The sequence below is a fragment of the Rhinopithecus roxellana genome, chromosome 14, assembly GCF_007565055.1.
Source record: "Rhinopithecus roxellana isolate Shanxi Qingling chromosome 14, ASM756505v1, whole genome shotgun sequence".
Lineage (NCBI taxonomy): Eukaryota > Metazoa > Chordata > Mammalia > Primates > Cercopithecidae > Rhinopithecus > Rhinopithecus roxellana.
Window position 1 is genome coordinate 27981043 of NC_044562.1, and position 27649 is coordinate 28008691.

At 40.1% G+C, this 27649-nt stretch overlaps 1 protein-coding gene across 1 annotated transcript in view; it reads left to right on the plus strand.

Moving 5' to 3' along the window:
• The window catches only part of EPHA4 (EPH receptor A4), a 154276-nt gene that overhangs the window by 64849 nt on the left and 61778 nt on the right, over positions 1 to 27649 (plus strand). Inside the window, exons 4-5 of the mRNA XM_030916812.1 lie at positions 5584 to 5739; positions 24503 to 24841. Coding sequence (XP_030772672.1) covers positions 5584 to 5739; positions 24503 to 24841 — 495 coding nt within the window. The remainder of the gene's footprint in view (positions 1 to 5583; positions 5740 to 24502; positions 24842 to 27649) is intronic.

Genomic DNA, 27649 nt, shown 5'->3' on the forward strand with positions numbered 1-27649 from the left:
CATCCCTGGATGAGATGATTTTTAAGGTCCCTTCAACAATCTAATTTTTAACTATTCTTGACAGATACCAGTCAAACCACTTATAGAATGCAGGCGATTTGGACAATATGGATTTGCCAGCATTTGGCTGTTCATGAATGGAAGAGAGTCAGATGGGTCCACTAACAGTCCCAATTGTCCATCTTCACCCTGCATGTTTGAAAAGAAAGAGAAGAGATCTAGAGCATATTAGTTTAAGCCATATTGGCTGTGTTAGAAAATCCACCCTGCCTTGGGCAAATCCTCAACCTTTGTGCCTTAACATTCCATCTGTACTGTGGGGAATTAATGGGTTAATGTTCACACCTTCCCCAAAGATGGCTGGGGCTCGTACATATTCCCAAAAACTCCAAAAGCTGTAATGCTTTCTGACAGATATTTTTTCTTTCCCATCATTTTTTCTTACATTTTTAACCTAAGAAATAGTTTAACAAATGAAGAATTTATCGAAGAACTAATTTAATAACGGTCATTAAGTGACTTTGATATTTCTAACATAGATTCCTAAGCATACTGGAAATACTATGTATCCAGTACACAAAAGGCAGAGTTCCCCATAGAACCATTTTGGTCATGTGTGCCTAATATCATGCCCACAAGATAGGGTTGGAGAAACCTATAAGCCTCTCTTTGCCAAATATTGTATGGGGACCAGCTTGCGTAATGGTTCAGATTCTCCTTAGAGAATCAACGTTGGAATTTCCAGACCTTCAAGCGACTCTAAATTAAGGTGCAAATTTGTTACCTGGGAAGGTAATTTTTAACTCCCCATTAATGTCCATTTGTTAGTACTTTAGCCCAAATTAGGTTTTTAAAATTAGCTAGCTGGCTGAGAGCAGTACTTGAGGAAGTGAATCAGATTCTTCTAAGTCGGTTCAGGGTAAGTTTTGAAAATAAGTCCTTGGATGATTGTGAACATCCTCCTTCACTTTCAGCACCGTGCATTGGCAAGAATGCATCTGTGTGCACATGGGAGCACACACGCAAGACTTAATACTCTAGCTTCTAGAGCAGCATTGTCTGATAGTGATATAATGCAAGCCACATAGATAATTTTAAGTGTTTTAGTAGCCACATTGAAAAATAAATTTTAGGCCGGGCGTAATGGCTCACTCCTGTAATCCCAGCACTTTGGGAGGCTGAGGCGGACAGATCACGAGGTCAGGAGTTCGAAACCAGCCTGACCAACATGGTGAAACTCTCTCTTCCAAAAATTTACAAATTAGCCGGGCATGGTGGCAGGCGCCTGTGATCCCAGCTACTCGAGAGGCTGAGGCAGGGGAATCGCTTGAACCTGGGAGGCGGAGGTTGCAGTGAGCTGAGACCGCACCATTGCAGTCCAACCTGGGCAATGAGAGCAAAACTCTGTCTCAAAAAAAAATTAAAAATAAATAAATAAATTTTAAAGGTGAAATTAAATTTAATAATTTAAGTATACATTTAAAACATTATTGCTTTCAACATGTAATCCAAATAAAAAGTATTAGTGATGTTTTACTTTTGGGATACTAAGTGTTTGGTATCTGATGTGTATTTTAAAATACTCACAGCCAGTATTCATTGACCAGCCACATCTCAAGTGCTCAGTAACCACATGGGGTGAGCAGTTATTTTAATGGACAGTGCAGCTCTGAAGGGCCTTGAACTGGAAAGTGGGTCACAGAGAGCAAAGTGTGGCTGCCTTCGCGGCTGATAAAGGCAACAAGGGGATGGGCTGGGGGCACAAATAGAAGTTGGGACCAGCCCAGATCTTCACCCCTTTATTATATCCAAGTCATATTTTTGCTGACGGTCAGACGTAACTCTAGGTAACTTAACCTTGTTTACATAAAAACTTTTAGAAAAACATAAGCACTGGAGTTAGATGCTTGGCTTTACCACTTAGCTGTATGACCTTGGACAAGTTACTGAAAACCCTGTTTCTTCATCTGCAAAATGGGAGCAGTGATAATGCCTCAAGCTCACAGAATTATTGTGACAATTAAATGACCAGTGAGCATAAAAACAACGAATACTCAATGACTACTTGATATTTATTTTCACAATTGCTATTATTAACTTCTCTTAGGCACTAAATTAGTTTTAAAATGAACTATAAAGACAATCAGATACTATCAATTATTCTAAATTTCTAAAAAGCAGAAAAATGACATAGCCATATATATATAGACATTTTTTCAAATAATAGGTGTAATCAGCTCATTAAATTGGGCATTATACTGTCATGTACACACATCAATGCACCAAAAACCCAGAAGATACTACATTACCAAGACTATCTTAAAATTCAACGTCGTTATGGTAGTAGGTGAGCCAATTTGAAAGAAGAGTTGGTTCTTCTTTTTCCTCCTCCTCCTCCTTCTCCTCCTCCATCTTTTTTTGTTTAAAGCCCGCAGGAAGAAATAAAGCAAAGCTAAAGGAATTGAATGCAAAGTTTGCATCATACATGTGAACTAATCTCTTCTCCATGGCATATCTAGAAGATCAAGTAAGATACCCATTCATATGGTTCATTAACTAGTGAAACTTCAGTGGAAATAGGGCAGGAGGAAGTAGTTTCTTGCTCACAAAGTCGTTAGTATTCAAAAATACAGTGTAGCAGTTCTCACGTAAAATAGAAGGATGAAAAATACTAACAGTCAATGCTTGTTATGCCAAGTACATCTTTCACAGGGGTTTTGTTTAGAATGAAAGAGATAGTGAAAGTTTTAAGATGCTAGTAAGTAGTGAATAAATGCAGAATGTACTTACACATTTATGTACCAAATGCTGGAAGGCTGTGCACCACATGGAGCAAAGAAATGTACTAAACCATCAATTTACTAGGTCATTTTAAATGTAGGCAGCAAAATGGCCGTGTGCGTGAAAAGCCACTACTATATTTTGAGAGAGCCTTTCTAAGAATCCTGAAATATTAATAACATGGTCTTAATGTAGTTGGAGACAAAAGAATGTGTTAAGGGTAGCAAGGGCTGACGAGAACAGCAAAATGACAATTTTGTATTTGCTGCCTGTGCTTATAAAAGCAAAAGGAAAAGAGTGTGTGTTTAAAGAACAGCAGCCTTCAATTTTCCAAATTGGTATAAAACTATATTTCCCAAATGAATTCACATATATTTATTCCTGGTGACATATTAATACCAGCTTCGAGGAAAAATAGGAAAAAATAGAAACTTGCATATGCACTTTTTTCTTATTCACATAATATATACAACAAGTTTTTGCACTGTAAGAAATTTAATGAAATTGAAGGAAACATTTTCCATTGTGATTTTTGCAAAAGATGAGTTTAATTTTTTAACTGGAAGTAGTCTTATCAGAATAGCTTTTCAAATATGCTATTTGGACTTTGTGATGATCAGTCACTGGACAGATTTTTGTCCTTGTCGATCTTCCACTCCCGCTGTGAGTTTTTCTGTTTTGATGCTTGTTGAAATTGAGGGGTGCATGAGAATCAGTCAGTAATATGCAGTTTTCTGCCAACATTCAGATGTGAAAAAAAAAAAAAAAATGAAAGCATTTTGTGCCTTCTTTGCAGTCCTGAGTTGCCACGAGTTGCTTTTGTCAACTTGCGACTGACTGAGTGACAGGTGGGACTCAGCGGGTTTGTGTTCCTGTTCAGAGCTCATTGTGTTTGATGTGGGAAAGCCGGGCTTGACCCCCAGTCCTTCTTCCTGCCAAAGTCAGGGTTTCTGATTTTAATCAAAACCCTAGGGCCATCTTAAGCATGACCAAAAAAGCACCTTGCAAGTTGAACCTTATCTAATTATGCAATGTGTATAAACTTGAGACACATAAATCTCAGTCATTGGAGCAACTTGTTTTTCTAAGATGCTCCGGTCCAGTGAAAGAGGAAAGCAAATAAGGGAGAGATTGATCTCCCAGGGCTTTTATTGTCGGTGCTCCACACGTCATAAAATTTTGGCTTGTTAAAGGAAATTCCATAAACAACTTTAGTTAGTAAGAGTGAAGTAACTGTGTGCCTTCCTGAGCCCCTGCTAAATTCCCTTTCCGCTTGCCATTACAAGAGTATGATTAAGAAAATGCCAACAGGATATGCGAGTGGGTGGAACAGACTTCAGCTGGAAGCCATACAGGTGCTTGATGGATGAGTAGCGACAGTGAGATGATGGCCCTATTTCCAGAGAGAATCAAGCAGTTGCATGGATCTCTTTCTAGTACTCATTTCAATAAGTTCTGCTGCATTGCTAGCATTGGTTGTTCTGTTTTGGCTGCCAGGCCAACGTCTGATAGGTCCTTCTCCCCACTGCTGTTTCTGACAGTATAGACACGTCCTAAGGACATGATGAATGAAAAGCAATGAGAGTGAATTATGCTGGAAAGATTGTGGGTTACTGGCACATTTTCTTTAAACCTCTGGTGTTATGAAATAACTTTATTCTTAATGGCCTTGTCTCTGTGGGTTTAGTGCTGATGGTGTTGGTCAATTTTTATGTGGGATCGAGACAGATTTGAGAGGTGATCATGAAAGCCTTAGGGGAAGAAAAAAGAATGGGGAGCAAGTAGTCATTATTTTTTATGATGAGTTTCCCCAGAATTAGTGAGTTTTTCCACACTAGTAAAAGTAGTCCTTAGTGTCAGTATGATGACAGTGTCAGTGTGATGTTTATGAAGATGAAGTCATGGAAAGCATGTAAGGTGTATAAAAAACTGTATGGCCCGTGTTCTTTACACCAGGCTCTTGGGAGGTGTGTGCATTGAGGGGGAAGGGTGCTGGAAAAATGGAAAGAGGGAAAAGCAGGAGGGTTTTATGAACTCGAAAATAGACACAAAATATTCACTGATCAAAAAACAAATCTTAACATACTATATTCCAAAATCTACAGTTGATGGTCGTTATTATTTCACCCTGAAACTGTGACCCGTGCCTTACACACTCGTCTTTTTTACTTGGTTGCCTTTGTTGATCTTTTGATTTGGTTCTTTCTGTAGCAGTAATTAGGAAATAAGCAGAAACTGGTTTTTTTTTGTTGTTAGCTCTTGGATACACTTCCCACTGGTTGGCTAAAGGCTACACTCTGAAATTCCATAGCATGTGACTAAGCATACAGGCTTTGAGGGCAGAACACTTGGGGTCAAAGCTGGGTGCTGACACTTACCAGATGTATGGTCTTGTGCCCGCAATTAACTGCTCAAAGCTGAAATTCCTCACTTCTAAGGTAGAGGTAATGCCTGTAGAAAAGGGGTGCTGTAAGAATTAAGCAGCATAATGTGTATAAAGGGTATCTGGCACATAGAAAGGTGTTCAGTAAACTTTGCTGTGCTTTTACTTGATTCTGCCAGGTTTAAGAAAATTTCTTCCCTTGCACTTCTTGTCACCTGACCAGAAATGTTAATGGCCCTTAAAGAACGACTATACTCAATGAATGTTTTTGGTTGCATTACCTGCATTTCAAGCCACATGATCACTAATGATCAGCAAGAATGTCACCCTTCTTCTGAATCAAGGAGGTGGCTTTGCATTTTTGCATTGCTGTATTTGCAGTGGTTTATATTTGTTTGGTTTTTTCTTCTTCCCTGCAGCTTGCAAAATTGGATATTACAAGGCTCTCTCCACGGATGCCACCTGTGCCAAGTGCCCACCCCACAGCTACTCTGTCTGGGAAGGAGCCACCTCGTGCACTTGTGACCGAGGCTTTTTCAGAGCTGACAACGATGCTGCCTCTATGCCCTGCACCCGTAAGTTGTATGCTTGTCTCTCATTCCTGTGATGCCAACAGCTTTCATTAACACCTAGCAAGGCACTGCCAGATCTTCTCCCAGGATAATCATACGGGGGCCACTTGAGATCAAACATGCATCCTTTCTCAATCATAGCCCGGGAAATGCTTGTAAAAAGAAAGGATCTTTCCCACTGTTTCTGGTTGCCTTCAGTGTGCACAGCTGCCTACAGACTACTTGGTGGAGAAGAGATTGACTGTTTAGAGGTTGTCGGACAGTGTGATTAGAGCTGAGATTGGAATTTATAAGTGGCTTTGCCATTGCACTGAGGACTCGGGGAAGGTTGACAACTGGCAGAAGAAACAGGTAGACAGCAGGGTTTGGGAATGTGGTTTCAGTCTGTAAAGGACAGCTCAGTGTGCACTGAGATCATTGCTTATGTTGTCATTACACCTCTTCCTTCTCTACTCATAGTTTTGTATTCATAGCACTTAGGCCCAAATCCTAATAAATGCTTGTTTAATGATAGCATTTAATAAATGCTGGGTTAATGAATGGATGAGACTGGGAAGCTTGGTATGAAGAACGGGAGTGAAGAAATCTTTTCTCACACTTTATATGGACAGTGTTCCTAGGTATTACCATACCTTTCACGTACCGTTGGGGCTTCACAGACCCTACAATGACTGTGACCTTGATCGGAACAGGGAGCACTGGGCCCATGAATTTCCATTAGGTGAATCTGTGCTTGGCGGGGATAGCCTCTGGCTCAGCTCAGAGACCTTCCACAGACTGAGTTTGTTTCCCAGCCTGTTGTGTAGCTGGGTGACTGTTGAGTCTCTTCAGTCTGTTTTCTCACCTGGAGAATGGAGTTAATAACAGTACCTCCTAATGGTTGTTGGTGTTAAACAGCCTTATGTTGTTTATGTGCTATGTAAATCGCATAGGATGATGCCACTTTCATACATTTTAGCTTTGGCCAGGAGCAGTGGCTCACGCATGTAATCCCAGCACTTTGGGAGGCCGAAGTGGATGGATCACCTGAGGTCAGGAGTTCAAGACTAGCCTGGTCAACATGGTGCAACCGCATCTCTACTAAAAATACAAAAATTAATTGGCATGGTGGCTGGCGCCTATAATCCCAGCTGCTTGGGAGACTGAGGCTGGAGAATCACTTGAACCCAGGAGGCAGAGGCAGAGGTTGCAGTGAGGTGAGATCACACCATTACACTCCAGCCTGGGTGATAAGAGCAAAACTGTGTCTCAAAAAAAAAAAATACATATATATATATATATATATATATATATATATATATATACACACACACACACACACATACACACACACACACACACATATATTAGCTTCAGTTACCATTATCAGTATTATTATTTTGTTTCCTAACTACTACAAACTGTATTTTGGCCAATCTGGAGCTAACAACCCTGCAAATAAACGTTTTTTGGGTATTTGAGCACTTTGGGCCACTGGGAAATCAAGTCCTATCTTTAAAATGACTGGAGTGAGACTCCAGGTCTCTGACTTTATATTCAAATTGCTATAACCTCCAGAGTTTCTTTCATAATGAGAGATAATAATGATGATGACAATTTTATAATGATGCCCAGGTAATGTAATAGGTACTTGAAAAAATCTTAATACTTGGTTCATAATATGAGAAATCTGTAAGGTAGATGTAATCTTCATCTTATAGAAAAGGTAACTGCAAGCTCAGAGATGTTAAGGAACATGCCCAGGATCACAACCTACCTTGGATAGAGTTGTACAACCTGAAGACTCACACAGTTTCTATTTGCTGGGAGATTCTCTTGCTGGCTGTCCCAAGTCAAGCAGAAACATTCAGAGTTAAGGAGAATCCTAGGGTCAGCCTCAGATGTAACTGTTAAAAAGTTTAGATGCAGTAGCTCACACCTATAATTCCAGCACTTTAGGAGGCCAAGGCAGGTGGGTTATTTGAGGTCAGGAGTTCAAGACTAGCCTGGGCAACATAGCGAAACCCCATCTCTACTAAAAATACAAAAATTAGCCAGGCGTGGTGGTGTGAGCCTGTAATCCCAGCGGCTCAGGAGGCTGAAGCACAAGAATCACTTGAACCGGAAGGCAGAGGTTGCAGTGAACTGACATTGCAATACTGCGCTCCACCTTGGGTGATAGAGGAGACTCTATTGTCTAGGGGAAAAAAAAGAAAAGAAAAAAAGACAAAAGGAAAAAAAATAGCTAGGACTGATGCCTTTCACCTGTGGTTCCAGCTATTTGGGAGGCTGAGGCAGGAGGATCGCTTGAGCCCAGTGGGTCAAGGCTGCAGTGAGCTGCATTCACATCACTGCACTCCAGCCTGGGTGACAAAAGAAATACCCTGTTAAAAAAACAAAAAAAAAAAAAACAAAAAAAAAAACCAGAAAAACTGTAAATGGGCAAGGATTCTTTCTGCTTTCTCCCTTTCCTGTTCCTCCATAGACTAAGTACTTTCTCTGGGTGGCCACTTTTGTTTGAACTCTTAAGTCCCAACCTTTTTCTTTTCCAATGTAAATATTTTCATGCTATGTTCCATTTGTGTGATTAGTTTAATAATAAACTCCCCACCTTTATCCACACCTGCTACCAACAATTTTCTTGTGGGAATCTGGGGCACAATAGTCAACTCAAGGGGAAGTGTTTGGGACTGACGTTTTGATGACTGCCCTCAGTTTGCATCATGTACTTCCCCACTTACTTTCCATGCAGATAAAGCCTTCTCTAGGCTGAGATTTGATTGTATTTTGAGTGTCATGAAATTTATCTCTGATGGCAGGAGGGCCTGGCTCTTTCTCCCAGGTATTTTTCAGTCTCGTGATGCCGACCTGTTTAGCATTTAAGGGGAACGTGTGCCCATCACTTTATTACCAAGTATTGCTACTTGGGAATTTAGGAAACCTCCAAAGACGGCCACATCTGTGCTGCTAGAACATTTGATGTATGTGTAATAAGGGTGTGGTAGTTGAGCCCTTGGAATTGTGTTTTTCTGTAGGAAAAGCTATTAGCTTTATCTTAAGGACGCAAAGGGGAAAAGGAGAAAATTTGATTTTAGCATATGGATGGACTAAAAAACCTAAAAATTAAAGTAACATTTGCATGTTTCAGAAGCCATTTTCCACAAGGTGAAGGGAAGGAAGGCCAGTGGCTTTTTGTGTCATTGTTAAAAGGTCCATGAAAATACCTGCTCTTGGAACTCCTTCTCCTACACTTCACTACTTCAAGGTCTTGTACATTACTTTACTTACTTATTTATTCATTTTTTTTGAGATGGAGTCTCACTCTGTCACCCAGGCTGGAGTGCAGTGGTGTGATCCTGGCTCACTGCAACCTCCACCTCCCAGGTTCAAGTGATTCTCCTGCCTCAGCCTCCTGAGCAGCTGGGACTACAGGCACCCAACACAACACCCATTTGTTTTGTTTGTTTGTTTTTTAGTAGAGATGGAGTTCCACTCTATCGACCAGACTGGTCTTGAACTCCTCACCTCATGTGATCCATGGACCTCAGCCTCTCGAAGTGCTGTGATTACAGGCGTAAGCCACTGCACCGGCCTTGTGCACTACGTTAATGGTGATCACATCCCACTTACTTTATATGCAACACTTCAGTTAAGAGGAAACAAAGTGCTGATGGCGACGCCATCAACTTGCTGATCAGATCGCCTTGGCTCTAACCACTGACCAACACTGTGATATTGAGAGAGGGTTTACCCTCCCCAGGCCCCAATTTCCTCATCTGTAAGTTGAAATTCTCACCATCTACCTCTGGGACTGTTTTAAGAATGAAATAGGAAAATATTTGCAAAGGTCTGGCACCTGATAGGGATCTAATAAATGTTTGTTCTCTTTCTCTTTTATTTCCAGCTGGTCATTTCCTTCCCCAGACTACCTCCACAGCAGGTTGACAGCATATCTCACTGCTTCTCTATCAGTGATTTTCACCCTTGAGTGCATAATTAAATTACTGATGGCTGCCCTGTACCCCAGGATTTCTAGGGGGGTGGGTAGGACTCAGGCATCAGTATTTTCAAAAATCGGCCTGTTAATTTATTGTACAGTTAAGGTTCAGACCTCTCCAACGGAACTACATTGTTTTTTTTTTTTTAAATTTTGAGACCGAGTTTTGCTCTTGTCACCCTGGCTGGAGTGCAATGGCACAATCTTGGCTCACTGCAACCTCTGCCTCCCGGGTTCAAGTGATTCTCCTGCCTCAGCCTCCCAAGTAGCTGGGACTACAGGCACACGCCACCACATCCAGCTAATTTGTTGTATTTTTAGTAGAGACGGGGTTTCACCATGTTGACCAGGCTGGTCTTGAACTCCAGACCTCAGGTGATCTGCCCGCCTCGGCCTCCCAAAGTGCTGGATTACAGGCATGAGCCACCACACCCAGCCAACAGAACTAAACTTGTAAATATTTTTTTAAACTTAAACATTAACTGCATGAGCTTCTGACGACTTCCTCTGAGATAGGGATAATCAGGGAAGTGACTATATTTTGCTGATAATAGATATAGTCGTAAGTCAGGCAGCAGAACTGGATTCTGATTTTTAGCCTATGGCTCTTCCTCTCGACATCTCCCTTCCCAGTGAATATAGTGGACCTGTATTTTCTAGTACAGTAGACACTTGACACATGTGGCTATTTAACCTTAAAGTCATTAAATTAAAATTCAGGTTCTTATTTAAACTTGGCACATTTTGAGAACTCAGTAGCCATTTGTGGCTAGTGGAGACTGTGCTGGACAGAAGACCCAGAGAATGTTCCTATCACCACGGAAAGTTCTACTGGACAATACTGTAGGACACATTCCCATAGAGAAGACAGTGGGATTTTCTCAAAGACCCTCTTGTTCACATGACCCACAGAGTAACTCTCCCCACTTGCACCCTGCCCCCAGCTTTATCGGATTCTCTTGACAAGATGTGGGGATGGGAAGAAGCATAACATCAGGGAGCCTTTCAAACTGATTCCAGCCTCTAATCAGTTCTTACCAGTTGGTTAAGCCAGGTGACAAACCCAATTCCCTTGTGCTGACAGCCATGATAATCAGGCACCTTCTTTGTTCATTATGCTGTCTTTAACCCCAGCATTCTTATGCAGCCCTGCATTTAGTGATCGCTCACTGTGACGGCACACTAATGAAGAAATAAAACACACTATCTGAGACTCATTCTTCTAGCCAAAGAGAGACTGTGCTCCACTGGCTTGTAAAATCAGGTTTTTGTTCACTTGGAGAACGATTAGACCAGGTGAATACAAGTAGCATTGGCTAATTTCGAAGGAAACTGCCTAGGAAGTTTGCACCATTGACACTGCTGGAGAGCTTCAGAGAATTTAATCGTAAACAAACTTTACCTTTGGGAATACTTTTGATGGAGTCTCTGGTTAGGTTAACATAAATGGCTGCCTGTGAGATGTACTGAGATGTTTCTATGGAAGCACCATCTGAACATTTTCTAGAAAATAGCCCATAACTATTTAGAACAGGGAGTTTAGAACAGCTTTTTAAACATCCACATGCACAAAAATCACATGGAAATCACCTGGGGATTAGGAGTAGCGAGGTTAAGCCTGAGATTCTGTTTCTGACAAGTTCCCAGGTGAGGCCGAAGCTCCTGATCTGTAAAAGCATCTTTAGGCAGCAAGGATTTACATTTCCTGCCCCACGGCGGTTAGGAGACAGGAGATTCTGTTTTGATGCCTGTAACTTTCAGACCTATTCTTCAGCTCAGTGGTGATTCTAGAAACGTATTTCATGGATTCTGATCGTTCTCCATTAATGGAAATGGAATACTTCATTTGTCTCCTGTATGAAGAAAATCCAACCTGAGCAGAATCACATAACCAGATGCACTCACTGTGGAATTATTTTTCTTTGTAATTTTGCTGTTTGTTTCTTCCAGAATCCTCACTAAGTTACTGCCAGAGAGTAGAAATGTAAATGTTCATCTTAGACATCTGTATCAGTCAAGAGATGCAACAGAGGCTTTTTTTTTGGCAACATTGCCAGAACAGGCACCATTATTTCTGCACATTCATGGCTGCCATTAAAGCTGATGGCAGGATTTTTATTTTATGAATCGTTTCTTAACAGGGATTTTGATGTGATTTTTATTAATGAAATTAATGTCCTTTAACTCTTCAAATAAGTAGCTCTTTCCCTTCTCCAGATCTCTTTCTCCTTGTTTCCCTTTCCCTTTCTTCTGGAGTGCAGTCTGGTTATCAGCAGGGCTGGGCGTGGTCAACCACACACCCCTGCAGGAAGACTTCTTAGTCGTGTACTAGCTTGTTCAATGATTGTAGTGAGAAAGATATTCTTTTCCCCCGCTGGGAAGCTAAATCAATATTATATTTAAAGTAACTTTCTTTTTTTGTTTTCTTTTTTTTTTTTTTTAGACAGAGTCTCACTCTGTCGCCCAGGCTGGAGTGCAGTGGCGCTATCTCAGCTCACTGCAACCGCCACCTCCCAAGTTAAAGCAATTTTCCTGCCTCAGCCTCCCGAGTAGCTGGGATTTACAGACATGCACCACCACGCCCAGCTAATATTTTTGTATTTTTAGTAGAGCCTGGGTTTCGCTGTGTTGTCCAGGCTGCTCTCAAACTCCTGACCTCAAGTGATCTGCCCACCTGGGCCTCCTAAAGTGCTGGGATTTACAGGCGTGAGTCACTGCACCCAGCCTTAAGGTAACTTTCTTTTCCAACCCCTTATTGTGTTTCAAAATGTGCTAGAAAAGTACCTTATGAAGGGAGTAAATTGGCTTTGCATATCTAGAAAAACGTAGCTCATCTGTCATTTTGCCCCGTTGACTTCTGAGCACTATTACCAGAGTAGTTTTTCGTATTTTTCTATTGGAAAGCTGTCTTCGTGCTTTCAGGTGCTCCTTATTTAACTTGTTTGATGAAACTTATTGGAGCCTGGTGATTGGGAACACTTCGTAAATGAGAGATTATTATTTTAGACTGCCAACTTGAAGGACCTTCACGAATCTGTCTCCAAGTAAACGGCCTTGAATAATTCAGTCAGCTGTGCCAAACAAACAAAGAGTGATTGATTGATACTTAGACGTGGCCGAAAATATTCCAAAATTGCAGCTTTTAAGACAATTTATAGTAGGAGAGCTCAGAGCTAATGAGGGCAGATTTACTAAGATCTATGACCGGAGGTCCTGATTTGAAAAAGCTTTCTCCAGGTTTACGTTATCAAGAAATTGAAACAGCCAAGTTCCAAACAACAAACATCACTTACTTTGTCTCTACATTTGCCTTTTCTAATTGAATTTAGTGCGCTGCTGTATTTCCTCCAGAAAGTGTATTGTTTTAAAATTACCATTTCAGTTCTATTACTCAAAGCCCTCGCTGCTAATGCTTTCTGACAGTTATCAACATAATGAACCATAATGAAATGATGAGCAATCTTCGGTGGAAACCCAGTGTCGATTCCACTGGTGCTATGTGACTGTGTTAAAATTTGAATGCAAATTAAAATAACATCGTCCTTACTTGTTTCCAAGGTCAGGAGAAGGGAGGGACTCTTTTCCTTTTTTATTTTTTTTATTTTTTATTTTTTTAAGTGCTTTAATTTTGGGAGTCTCACATCCATTTTCAAACAAGCTCTTGAAGGTGCTCCTGATATTCTGTTCAATTCACTACCCCAAAGATTTACATGCTTAGCAGTCTGGCTAAGGGATTTGGGGAGGGACGTCTAGAGCGAAGCTTTGATGTATAAACCATAGGATAAAAGGCAGCCTTCAGTTTCAAGTAAACTACATTTTTTTTTTTTTATCCACCCGAAAGCATATTTCTTTTTGCTTTAGAGAGCTGCAAGTAACTAATCATATAATGACGGGGGAGGGATACATTCTATGAAATAGGTCAGTGAGGGTGCAGTTAGCTCTAGTGAAAGACTCATTAGAAAAGTGAGAACAAAGGCCGAAGATTCCCAAAGTGTCATTAATGAAAGTGTTTCAGAAGATTCACTGGTTGATCTCTAGCCATTTTATCATTCATGCAATCAATCATTTTCATGAACATATTTTTATGAAAAATCTCCAAATCCAAGTTTTCCAGGGGAATTTCTCATTCCATGTCATTTATCAAATTTGCAATGTAATAGTGTAGTTTCATACTGCATTCCATTTGTCATAGGACAAAAACTCAAATTGAGACAGCAACTCCCCCACACTGCCAGATTACATAGTTGGTTTTTAGTTCAGAACATATGGTCCTGCTGCCTGTTAGTTGGTAAGCCAGCTAATGTGTCTGTCCCATGGACTGTACAAACTGATCAAAGCAACCAAAGACATTTGGACGATTCAGATGCAGCCGTCAACGTATGCCGCTGCTCCAGTTAGATCTTAGTAGTTCAACATCTGACATTAGCTAGTGAGTATACCACATTCTTGTTTCTTCCTTTTGGATTGCCTTTCAGCATTTTAGCTACTAATAGGAAAAAGTACCTCTAGACAACAAAGTGGATGGTTTTTGTTTGAAGAAAATTAAAGATAGAAGGAGAAAGATCACCAGGTGAGCTTCAACGAAGGCACTAGATAGACCCCAGAATGATCATTTGCTGTTTGGCTGTTTCCAAAATTTCAAGAGCTTCATGATATTTCATAAAGATCAGGTATCATCTCATTGAATTCTTTTAAAAAGAACAATGCTGTTTTAGCCTCCTCTTTTTTTTTTCCCCCCACATACTCCTCATTTTATAGCCATAAACAGCCCATTGTGGATTCCACTGGAAAATGCAAAGATTCAAGGGACAGTAATATATGCCCAAGTGGAAGGCTTGAATAATCTGCCAATGCCATTTAGCCAGGTTATTACAATTTTTCTACCACCGTGAATAATTAAGAGTGGCTTGTTATTGACCGAGTCCTGTCATTTCTGCATGCCATTTTTGACACTATGCATGGAAGTCATACAGTCGTTATTCACCACATGCTTCTATGAAACAGGGTTAATTACACATTTTTCTGAGATCCCCTGGGGTGAGAACGGGGTAGATTCTTTTTTCTTTTCTTAAGATGGAGTCTCACTCTGTCTCCCAGTGGTGCGATCTCAGCTCACTGCAACTTCCGCCTCCCAGTTCAAGCAATTGTCTCACCTCAGCCTCCCAGAGTGCTAGGATTAGAGAAATGAGCCACCGCACTGAGCCCAGGGTATCTTCTTTGCTATCAACATTTAGATTTATGAGAGATTCTGCTATAGAGATATAATTGCCCCTCGCCTTATTCCTGTGATCTTCCACCTAGAAAAAGAACCTTTAATAGAAACTCCTGACTGCTCTCCTGCACAGAAAGTAGGAACAAGGCAGAAAAGATAATCCCCATGAAAATGATAAAATAGGATCATTTGAGAATTAATACTAGCTAGCCGTCATCATCATGAAGGGCAGGGAAGTGAGGTGAACTTGAACTCTGGGGTGAATTGAGAAAGCTGGAAACTTTCTACCCAATTCTCAAAAAGAATTTGTAATTATGGGTTATTATTTTCTTTCTATTATTTATATCTCTATGAAAGGGAAGCAGGGTTGTTTAGCCTTGGAGTCAGGGTTTCTGATCATAGCTTTGCACATATTGGCTGTCTTAATTTTGGTGATTTGCTTAACTTTTCTTATCTTAGTTTTTGGTAATCAGATTGGTGTGAACAATAAATACTTTTTTGTCAGATTTGATTGTGCCTATTAAATAAGATACAAAAAAGTGCTTTGCAAGAAAAGTAAAGTAATGCACAGGCTAGATAATTTTAAAAATGAAATACTCAATTCTACTTTTCTTGGTCTTTGGCATTGTAGCTTTCTTATGTTCAACTGAGAATTTATAAGGCACTTCAGCCATAAACAAGTCATCCTAATAAAAAGAAACCAAACCGCTAATTAACCCAGTAAAGAAAAGACAAAGATTGCTGGAAAGGAGAATGGGAAAAGAGATATAACCAGAAAAATAGGTTATGGGAAAGTCTCACAATAAGAAATGAACCTCTATAGGAAGCCAAGAATTTGTCATGACAGCAACAGTGATTGATGCATCCGAAAGGTTCTGGTTTAATCATGGACAGCCCTGCTTGGCTGTCTTCATTGTTAAAACACATAAACCACCAAGATAAGAGGTTATGCACTGTTCATATATGTCAGGAGGGATGTCTTTAAAACAGCCATCTTTATGTAAACTAACCCACAGCAGATAGCACTGGGAGAAAGCAATTAGTGGTGGCAACATATACAAATGTCGGGGGAAGCATGGGCTTTATTTCAGAGTCAAAACGTAATGCACCACATTGACTCTGCCTTATAACCTGTCTTTCAGCTGGAGAGAGATTAACAACAAAGGCTTATCTGAAGGGTTGAAGGGTTTTACAGCTAAGATGCTGAAGTGCTATTGACAGACCAAAAGTTGTACATGATTAATGAAGCCTTAGGAAATGGAACTACAGACCCAAGGTGCTTCCTCTAAGATATGTGTTGGACTGGTTGCCTTGGCATTTTAGTGAGGTGACAGTAGGGCTTAAATACATTGATCATGGGAGAGTTACCTTTCTGCCCATGCTAATTGGGGTGCTCCATTTCCCATCCAGAATGAATTTCATAGCCCAGGCATTGAATTTTAAAATGGCGATTAAAAATCAGTTAAGTATTAAATGTCTGTGATAGCTCTGGAAACCACTGTATCACATGAGACCAGAGACTTTGGTTTTTCTATTAGCTATCCTCTTACCTCGGTTGCAGATTTGATTTTCTTTCTTTCTTTTCTTTTTTTTTTTACATTTTGGCATGCGATTGTCATTTCTTTCTTTGTCATCATGATTATTATTTTGCTTAGCTTTTGTGACATACAAAAGTGCTATGACAGTGGGTTTTTTGTTTGTTTGTTTATTTGTTTGTTTGTTTTTTGAGATAGAATCTCAGTTCATCACTCAGGCTAGAGTACAGTGGCACAATCCCAGCTCATTGCAACCTACACCTGCCAGGTTCAAGCAATCCTCCCACCTCAGCTTCCCAAGTAGCTGGGACTACAGGCACGTGCCACTACACCTGGCTAATTTTTATATTTTTTTGTAGAGACAGGATTTCACCATGTTTCCCAGGCTGATCTTGAACTCTTGGGCTTGCCAAGCCATCCACCTTCCATGGCCTCCCAAAGTTCTGAGATTACAGTCATGAGCCACTGTGCTCAGCCATAGTGCTATGGTAGTGATGCTTCTGATTAGTGAGCTGGACTGGGCTAAAGCATCATCATTCATTCATTTGTTCATTTAGCAGATACTTATTGAGTATCTACTAGATGTCAGGAATTACTCTGAAGGCTGTAGATATTCTCATAAACCTGAAAAAGAAAAGATTCCTCTTCTCCTGGAGCTTATGTTCTAATGGGACTATAAACAATAAACAAGTGAATAAACAAGATAATTGAAGGTTCTCATAAGAAGGACATTTTTAAAAATGTGATGCAATTGGGTACATTGGAACAGGGAAACGGAGGATTTCAGTTTGTATGGAGTAGTCAGGAATGAGAACTATTCCAGGGATAAGAAGTCAGTTAGTCAAAGGGCCGGGAGTGGGAATTCCAAGGAGAGCTACCAGCTCCAAGGTATTTTGAGTTGCATGTGCAAAATTTTGCTAACAATGTGAGTTTTACAGTTGACTTGCTTTTTTCCACAGTTTTGCATTCTGTTGGCACTTTAATTCCAGTTCTTATGAGAAATAGAATTTTTAGGTTTATATGGCACGTTGTACCGTATATCCACATATATTTAAGCCCTTTGACAGAACCCGTTTCTGCCAAACCCATTTCGAAATACAATTATCATAGCAGGTTTTCATCTTTTACTAAAGTTACAGTTGCTTCCTGTAAGAATAAAGAAACGCATTTTCTCTGACTTTGGGTGTGAGGTAGAGTACACGGGGTGCCTGGACTTTCCATAGAATGGTTCATACCAAACTTGTAGTCACACTGGAGACATTTGTGACTTTAGGTTCAGTGTTGGCTGGTGGCTTCTAAATGATGTTTTTAAGGCTCACACGGATTTCATGTGGATATGTAAATACTGGCTTGTCCTAAAGCGGCTACTTTAAATCATGACATAAGCCAACAACTGTGTTCTCTAAACTACCCAGGAATGAAATTTTAGTCTAATTCATGAGAGGAAAGTAGTAAGATACGTGGAATTACTGGAATTTTCTTTTATGCTTGGAATATTGCCCTTCTTAAATGTCACATTGACAGTATGTGGTTCATTTCCAGAAGCTTGTTTTTTTCCCAGAGAAGAACACATGGTTGGTAAAGGAAGATCAAGAATCCTTTTATAATATAACATGATATGATGTGATATTTTATAATATGATATGATAGTCCTATGTATCTACTATAATGTGGCTATAGTTTCTTTGGGGCTTAATACTGTCAAACTCCTGTAAACTGAATATGAGGTGACATCCCACTAGAAAATAATAATTACCCATTGTAGCACCTTTCTCTGGTACCTGCTGTGTAATGCAGAAAGTATTTCACACCAGTAAAGTGAATGGATGTTCATTAACTGTATCTACAATGGCAAGACATTCAGTGCCCAATTCTTTCAAAGCAATGAGAAACTCAAGAAATAAGCCATATGTCTCATTTTATTCCTTCCTTAGTCAATAAAGGTAGGTCTAACTTGGGCTTTAGCAGCCAGAGTTGTTACCTGGGCTATATAAATAGGAGTTCCTGGACTGAGCTTTTTAGATAGGCTCAGGGTATGCTTTTAGTTCCTAGAATTATGTGCAGAATTCTGAGGGTGCCAGAGAGCGTCTTCCTAGAAAGAAGATACCTTGCTTTCATCATGTTTTCAATAGCATGAAATGCTCTGAAGGTCAATTTTAACTGCCACCTAGTTTTGCAAGTAGGTTTTCTTGGAGCACAGTCATGCTCATTTGTTAAGGTATTGTCTATGGCTTCTTTGGAGATAGAATAACAGAGTTGAGTAGTTGCTACAGGGAGGAGATGGCCCATAAAGCCTAAAATATTTACTTTCTGGCCAGATCATAAAATTTCTTTACAGAGAAATTATGCTGGCCCCTGTGCAAGAGATTTATAAACTAAAGATTACTGCATTTGACTTCTGTTTCTGGGATTACCATTAATATCTGTGCCACTAAATTATATTACAAATGTAAAGGGCATACTAAATATGAAAACTTCAAAATAGTTGAACATACTATTTTGATTTTTGGGTGGAGGCACAGAGAGAATCCCAGGCTTATATGTGAATTTCATATGTGAATTTCATGAGAAATTTACAAATACAACGAAAAATGTAAAGGAAGGATGTTTATGTTCCCTTAAATACACTTCCGCATTTGATTAATTCATATTAGGTTGGCACAAAAGTAGTTGCCGTTAAAAGTAATGACAAAAACCACCATTACTTTTGCACCAATCTAATATTTTAGAATGTCTTAATTTGGGTGAAAAAATTAAAATTAAAGGCAAAAGCTGTAGTTCCATGAAGACTAATAAGGAAAATACCTGTCTACTTTTAGAAATGTTAAAATTAAGCTTCTTCAGAGATGAGGTTTTCCCCAGAGATAAAGTTTTCATGTCTGAGTAAATCACCACCTGAAATCGCGGTGGAGGAAGAAACGTGTAATAACCAATCCCAATTTGATAAAACCTTATTTGGTAGAACCCACATTTCAAATTCCCAGCCGTCACTGGTTACACAGCTGTAAAAACAGGACAAGGCAGGTGCTTGCTCTGACATCCACTGTACATATAATCCCTATTTCGTTTCCTTGAGTCTCTGCCTTTTCCCCCAGGTTCCCTATCCATTCCTGCAGCTATCTAGGCAACTATCAGGAAGTTATCAAAACGAATAAGCATATTTTTCCTCTCTCCTCTAAAGCAGGTGATAAACACTAGATGCACAATAAATGTTTTTTGAATAAATGAATGATTCACAATCCCTCCCAGCAGAAGTAACCACTAATATTTTATATATAGCCCTTTCTGCTTTTTCCAAGGTAATTCTAAACAATGAAAAAAAAGAGGAAATTGAAATAAACTAGTTACACCAAGTTACTACTTCACAGGTATAAAGCTAATGAATCTGTATGTGAAAAGCTGACTAGTACAGCTTTGGCTCAGAGAAGGCTGCATAATTCACACACTTCGTAACATTGCAGGTAGGTGGGTATAAGATTCATTAAAGGACTGCGTTAGTTTTTCATTCATTCATTCATTGACTGATCAAACATGCTCTGAGATTTCTGAATGAAGAACCGTGGTAGAAAACGGGAAGTGGTAAAGACATCAATTATTATTATTATCATCATTATTATTATTTTGAGACAGAGTCTTGCTCTGTCACCCGGGCTGGAGTGCAATGGTGCAATCTTGGCTCACTGCAACCTCTGCCTCCCAGGTTCAAGCAATGCTCCTGCCTCAGCCTTCCAAGTAGCTGGGACTACAGACATGTACCACCACTCCGGGCTATTTTTTTCTTTTTTAATGTATTTTTAGTAGAGATGGGGGTTTCACCATGTTCGCCAGGCTGGTGGTCTTAAACTCCTGACCTCAGGTAATCCACTTTGGCCTCCCAAAGTGCTGGGATTGTAGGTGTGAGCCACTGCGCCCGGCCAAGACATCAGTTCTTGAGGAGCACGTATACTGTTGATAGAAACAGACATGGAATGGTGTGTAAGTAGCAAGACACTATTATATGTTACAAACAAAGCGGGCAAGGAAATAAGGAACTGAAATGTCAAACAATGCCATAAGCATAAGGACTGGTGTTATGTCAGTCCTATACTGAGGCTAGTAGTGGTAGTTTTGAAAACAGTAAAATCCTGCCATTCACAGTGACCCTCAAGCTACCTGATGTGTGTGTGTACGCAATAGGGTTGATTCAGATGTGGAGACTAGAAAATTAGAACAAGTAGAACAGTTAGCCCTTTTTGTTATAAACCTCATATTTGTAATTGGAGACTTACTCGCAGGTGGACATATTTCTGATGACAAAGGCAATCACTGTGTCAGAAATTCAATTGCTTCTAAATAGCCAGACACAATACTTACATAAATGAAAGAAAAAATAATCGGAGTTAGGTTTTTTACTTCTGGATGCCTTGTATTTATTAAAAGAGAGCTCAGATTACTCAGAATACCAGTTTTCTCTTCTTTTTAGCTATCTCAGTAGGTAATTGTTTATGAAGATGTTGCCGTTCAGTATAACTACAGGCTCAGATTGGCTTTTGGCTGTATTCAAGTCCATATTTGTTTCTCATTGTCTTGAGAATAGAATACTTTTATTCCTAAAGAGGAGATGGGCCCTCCCTTTAAATGAGAAACACACTTATATATTTATCATCTTTTAATTGGCAGGAGTTTAAAAAAACAGAAACCACAATCCCACAAGCACAGCATACCACCATTATGATTATAATTTCTAAAGCGTGTGTCCTCTCCCAGGTTTTTTTCCAGACCAACATCGTCGTCATATTGGATGGATTTTCTATACTTTGTTTTCCACTCTATCATATGACTTCGTTATACTCCAATTTTGAGGCAGCGATGATGTCCCCACAAAGCTGTCACTCTCTGTGATAGCAGAGCATAAAACATACGCAGTACAATTCACCAGCATTGAACTTTAGTTTGCCTGATTCTTAGTCTTCAGCATCCACTCCAGAGCCTTCTTTCAGAAGCGCTGCCCACAGAAAGAAGGCTGCCCTAGGTTAGCATGTGTTTTTGTGCCAGCCCTCCATTTTAAACCCTGCAGCATCTTTATAATTTTTTTTCCACGTGGCAGTGCTGTATCTCTGAGTCCTGTAACCATTTAGTTTTCTGCTCCATTTCTTCTCTGTTTCGACACTGCCATGCCCCGTCCTACATACTAATTACTGACTTTTTGCTTCTGTGGTGCTTGATTCATTGTGTCACATTTTCCCATGTGAAAGTGGACCAGGAACCTTGGCAAGGAGGTTAATGGATTTCAGAGTCACTCTTATTTAACCCTGGAAGCCACAGCAAAAGAAGAACCAATGACTGACCCATTTTATAAACCAAGCCATGGTCAGCTTCAGCTGCAGACTGGTAATGGATTTCACTATGGTGGCAAGCATTACAGAATTAAAACAGGGCTGAAGATAGCGCACTGCCTTCTCCATGTTTGCCTTCTCAAACTGTGGCTGAAATTTTTCATTTTGTTATCATTATACCTTTAGTGAGGAACACATGGTGGAATAAAAATAACTCCAAATGGCAGATAGTACTTTTGGATTTCAGTCAAATTCTGTCACTAATTAGATTGCATGAACTTTTAGTATTATTAGATTTACTTTCCAGATCTCAGCTTCCTCGTCTTTAAAATAAGGGTATTTGTCCAAATGATTTTAACATCCTATGTGGCTCTTAGAGTCGGTGATTTTATATACTTCCTTTATTCAAGAAGCATTCGTCATTATATTCCAGTTACCATGCTAAAAACTGTAAATGCAGTTTTGAAATCTAAACAAGAAAGAAATTTGTATTTTCTCTCTGAGGACTTCTGTGAAATAATCTTACCTTTAATACAAATTTGACAACACTTTTGTGAAATGTTTTAAAGGTTTGCATGTTTTTAAGTTGCAAGGATGGGGAGCTGATCTTAATGCTTAAAGAGGTTGTTGGTAATTAGTCCCGAGGGGAGTTTGGGAAGACCTGCTTACCTTGTTAAAATAAAGTCTTCAATAAGTGGTATAAAGAGAGGAGAGTGAATTACCCTTATTAAATGTTACCACTAAAAATATAATTGGCCATTAATCACTGCAAGCTAAGTAATAAATATTAAATATAATTCCTTATTTATGGATTACCTTTTCCAATTCTATCTCAACAGCCATTTTGGAACAGTATGTTTCATTGTGGTAGACTAGGTAAAGCTCATCCAAGTTCATGCAAGCCTCCTGTTAACTTTCTTTTCCTGAGAAACTTGTACTAATTTCCTGCAAAGTAGTCATTCCAATTACATTAGAAGTAGTATAGATAACAGTGATCAAGAAACCTCAAAGTTTTCTTAAAACTCATTTTGCAGCCAGGCACGGTGACTCACGCCTGTAATGCCAGCACTTTGGGAGGCCGAGGTGGGTGGATCACGTGAGGTCAGGAGTTCAAGACCAGCCTGGCCAACAAGGTGAAACCCCATCTCTACTAAAAACACAAAAATTAGCTGGGCATGGTGGCGTGTGCCTGTAATCCCAGCTATTTGGGAGGCTGAGGCAGGAGAATCGCTTGAACCCGGGAGGCAGAGGTTGCAGTGAGCCGAGATTGCGCCATAGCACTCCAGCCTGGATGACAAAAGCAAAACTCCATCTCAAAAAAACAAAACAAACGGACAAAAAACTAATTTTGCTCATCTCTTGGAAGACTGAAATAAGAAAGAAATAGCTTTCCAACTGTCAAACTGAGTAGATATGTCTCATTTGAGTGTCACAGCTACCTTTTAAGCCTTTGGAACTGGTTCAGACCAAGAAAATTCCCTCTCCCTTCTCCCAGCCTGATTCTTCCACTTGAAGGCAGTTTGTGTCACAATTTTTTTGCCGTATTAAGACCAATCATTGCCGGGCACAATGGCTCACACCTGTAATCCCTGCACTTTGGGAGGACAAGGTGGGCCAATCACTTGAGATCAGAAGTTCAAGACTGGCCTGGCCAACATGGCCAAACCCTGCCAAAGGTAGCGGGTGTGGTGGCACACACCTATAGTTTCAGCTACTCGGGAGGCTGAGTCATGAGAATCGCTTGAACCTAGGAGGCGGAGGTTGCAGTGAGCTGAGATCACGCCACTGCACTCCAGTCTGGGTGACAGAGCGAGACTCTATCACCAAAAAAAAAAAAAAAAAAAAAAAAAAAAAAAAAAGAAAGGAATCTACGAATCTACATCAAGAAACAAGAGTTTCATCATGATCTACAGTCTTATTTTTTATTATTAATATTATTTTTTAACCATCCATTATGCTGTTGATGATCAGTTGTTCTGTTTCATAACAACCACTGTCATCACCCATATTTCAGAAACTCTTGGATGTTGGTGGGAATGCATAAGTTAAAGGGCAGGAGGAGGGGTCTGGGAGCCTTGAACAAAACCCCTGCCATCTCTCCACAGCTCTATCTTCAACAGCTCTGCAACTGCGTTAAACCAGTTCCTACTAATTACCCATCAACAGCTTAACCCTCCACTGCCATGTTGAACTGCAGAGGCACATCTCTACAGTTCTGTTAATTTTATTTGCTATTGATGACATGCTGTACTTAGGAATTACAGTTTATCTTCAGAAGTGGTGTGTAACTATTAATTTGTCAGAGTCTCACAACAGCCCTGGGAACTAGAATCACTTTCGCTTTTTTAGATGATAAGATGGAAACTAGATAAATTATGATATTTTTCTGCCACTTCAGAGGGAAAGCCTGGGCTTGGAGCCCATTTGCTGGAGAGTTGCTTCACATCTCAAAGTGACAACCGATGCCTTGTTTGTTTGCGCAGGAAAGAGAATGACACTTACGTAACAGCCTTCTATTATATTGTTCTTTTAAAAGATCTTTTATGCTGGCTTGATTTGCTTTTTGCTTTCCAAGTGGGTTTGCCTTACTTTGGAGAGCTGCAAAAAATAATACAAGCCCTGAGAGATTCCAAAAGAATATTTCGGTTCTTGGTGTTCAAGACCAGCCTGCAAAATGAGTTTTAAGAAAACTTTGAGGTTTCTTGATGATGTGGTTTTCTTTCTCCAGGTCCACCATCTGCTCCCCTGAACTTGATTTCAAATGTCAACGAGACATCTGTGAACTTGGAATGGAGTAGCCCTCAGAATACAGGTGGCCGCCAGGACATTTCCTACAATGTGGTATGCAAGAAATGTGGAGCTGGTGACCCCAGCAAGTGCCGACCCTGTGGAAGTGGGGTCCACTATACCCCACAGCAGAATGGCTTGAAGACCACCAAAGTCTCCATCACGGACCTTCTAGCTCATACCAATTACACCTTTGAAATCTGGGCTGTGAATGGAGTGTCCAAATATAACCCTAGCCCAGACCAATCAGTTTCTGTCACTGTGACAACCAACCAAGCAGGTAGGAATTGAATCTACTTTATTGTATGATCTGAATATATAGAGAGAAAAGGCTTAAAATAATGAATGATAATAAATTGCTATAATTGAAGTAGAACCAAGTAAGCCTGGGAGCTGTGTTATAATATAAAAGATACTTAGGGGCTGGGCACGGTGGCTTACACCTGTAATCCCAGCACTTTGGGAGGCCAGGGCAGGCAGGTGGATCACTTGAGCCTGAGAGTTTGATCAAGACCAGACTGGGTGACACGATGAAAACCCATCTCTACAAAAAAATACAAAAATTAGCTAGTCATGGCGGTGCAAACCTGTAGTCCCAGCTACTCAGGAGGCTCAGGTGGGAGGATTGCTTGAGCCCAGCAGTCAGAGGTTGCAGTGAGCTGAGTCACTCCATGCTGGATGGGATTCATCTCGGTCATTTTAATTATAATGTCCATGGCTGGACATCGGAGCACTTATAGATTATGTACAGTTATAAAATTTATTTTTACCAGTACAGAGTGCTCTATTGGTATTTGTTATATTTTCTAACGAAAGCATTAGCAGCAATAGTTTTGAGCTTATGCTTTAATGTAAAATATTATAAATGATCTAGATGGACCTATACTAGAACCTCCATGTACATCTTTATGTCTGTAGTTAACAAAGTTTACTTTAAGACACTTAATAGTTTTGCAGCTACTTTTTTCTTTTTTTCTTTTTGAGACAGAGTCTCACTCTGTCGCCCAAGCTGGAGTGCAAGGGGTGTGATCTCGGCTCACTGCAACCTCCGTCTCCCGAGTTCAACCAAGTCTTCTGCCTCAGCCTCCTGAGTAGCTGGGACAACAGACGCGTGCCACCATGCCTCGCTAATTTTTATTTGTATTTTTAGTAGAGACGGGTTTTCACCATATTGACCAGGCTGGTCTCGAACTCCTAACCTCGTGATCCACCCACCTCGGCCTCCCAAAGTGCTGGGATTACAGGCGTGATTGCAGCGACTTTTATGTTGATTTCATGATTGACGTGGGGTCTGGGAGGGTGGGGCGGCCAGTCTCCTCCAATTCCTATATCACTTTCTGCTAATACAGATGACTAGAAAACATTTCCTGTTCATGAAGTGTTTCTACTGAGTTAATCGCAGAACTGTCATGAAATCCCGAATATCAAATATTTTGAAAATCTAGGTTTCTAGGCTTTCACTTCTGACTTACTCATCTGTATTCCTTCCCTGAAAGTTACCACCCCTCCAGGAGTTTTACATTGCCAGCTTTTTTTTATTTCTAGAGAGTTAGAGAGGAGAAGGGAAACAGAACTGTGGCTTATTCTTTGTGAGGCTCTTGGGATAGAAAACATTGCCAGAAAAGGATTATAAATTGCCAGCAATCCTATCGCCTCTAACTGCACTTTTCTTTTAAATGAATGTTTCAGTAAGTGCAGTCAATAGTTTAGTAAAATATCTGTACTAATTGATCCTATGAGTGAAAACTATTCCAGCGTCCCAATCCAAAGCCATTATTTTTCCATTTTGCCTTGAACTCTTTGGAATAAAAAAAAAGTTAAGACTTGGGGAAGGTTTTGAGCAGGGGCTAGAATGGCGAGTCTTACCGGAATGTATCTTTAGCTCTACAGACGTGAACAGTCTTTTAAAATACCTAATGTGAACAGGTCATCCAGCTAGACCTTTGTCTTTTAATTCTGTATTTTTAGGTTGTGAACACTGTTAGTGGTCATTAGTTTTATTTTTCTACAAAGACTAGTATGATTTAGGAGTTTTTGATAGAAACATGAGTACTCTGTGATTGCCAACATTTTATTAGTTCTCCTTTGGAAGAACGCAATGGAAATATTACATACAGATCCTGGGAACACGCATCGGTGCCACTGGTCTCTCTGGATTAGGGGCTGATGCAGTGCAGAACGATTTCGGCACCGTCTGGAGAATCTGGTTGATGACCCAATCAGTATTCTTACATGCAGCCCCCTTCTACCTTTTTGGCTATTCATTCGCAAGCACTGCATCATGTTCTTAACCGAATTAAAATTGGGGATGGAGTTTTGGAGCCTCATCTGTAAAAGGTGAAGTCATTCTCCTTGGCAGAGAAAAGCCTGTGGGAGGCATGCTGAGGACAGGAGATTTCTGTGACTCCCTGTACACCTAGAGATTTGAGCCAAGAAATTATGTCAACATCTACCTGGGCAAAAGGTCCAGAGAGCCCAAAGGAGACACACTAAAATCCTCCAAAAGAAGAAAATGTGCAAAAACATTTCCGGGGGCAGAGTGGGGTGGGATGAAGTTTTATTTTGAATGTAGGTATAATTCTTCTAGATTTAGGAGGAAAGCGGACAGAGAATTAGTCTGACACAGTAAGGTTTTCTTTGCCATGGGATGTAGTCCTGCCAGGAGGTTTGCTGAACAGGACAAAATTCCAGCTCCTTATTTTAATTTTCATGAAGGGTAATGCTGGGAAGCTGTTCAAAATTAAAAATAAATCTTTCAATAAGGAGACCTCCTATGTGGCCAGCCAGAAAGCTTTCACTTAGTAGAGAATTGTATATGTGCGGAGCTCTGCTTCATTATCCTACCATAATTTGAAGTTCTCTAGTTCAAATCATCAGGATAGTTTATCTTTGATTAACAAACCCTTTCTTCGTAGTAGTGCAAATTAATAATGTAGACGAAAATTCTGGGTGAATGTAGCAACCGTAAACTATCAAAGCTCCCCTAAGCATATTTACATACACATAATTATATTCTAATTGCAATTGCTCCTATAATTTCATTAAATTAAATTCCCTGAGGACCACTATAGGCAGTGATGTCTCACTC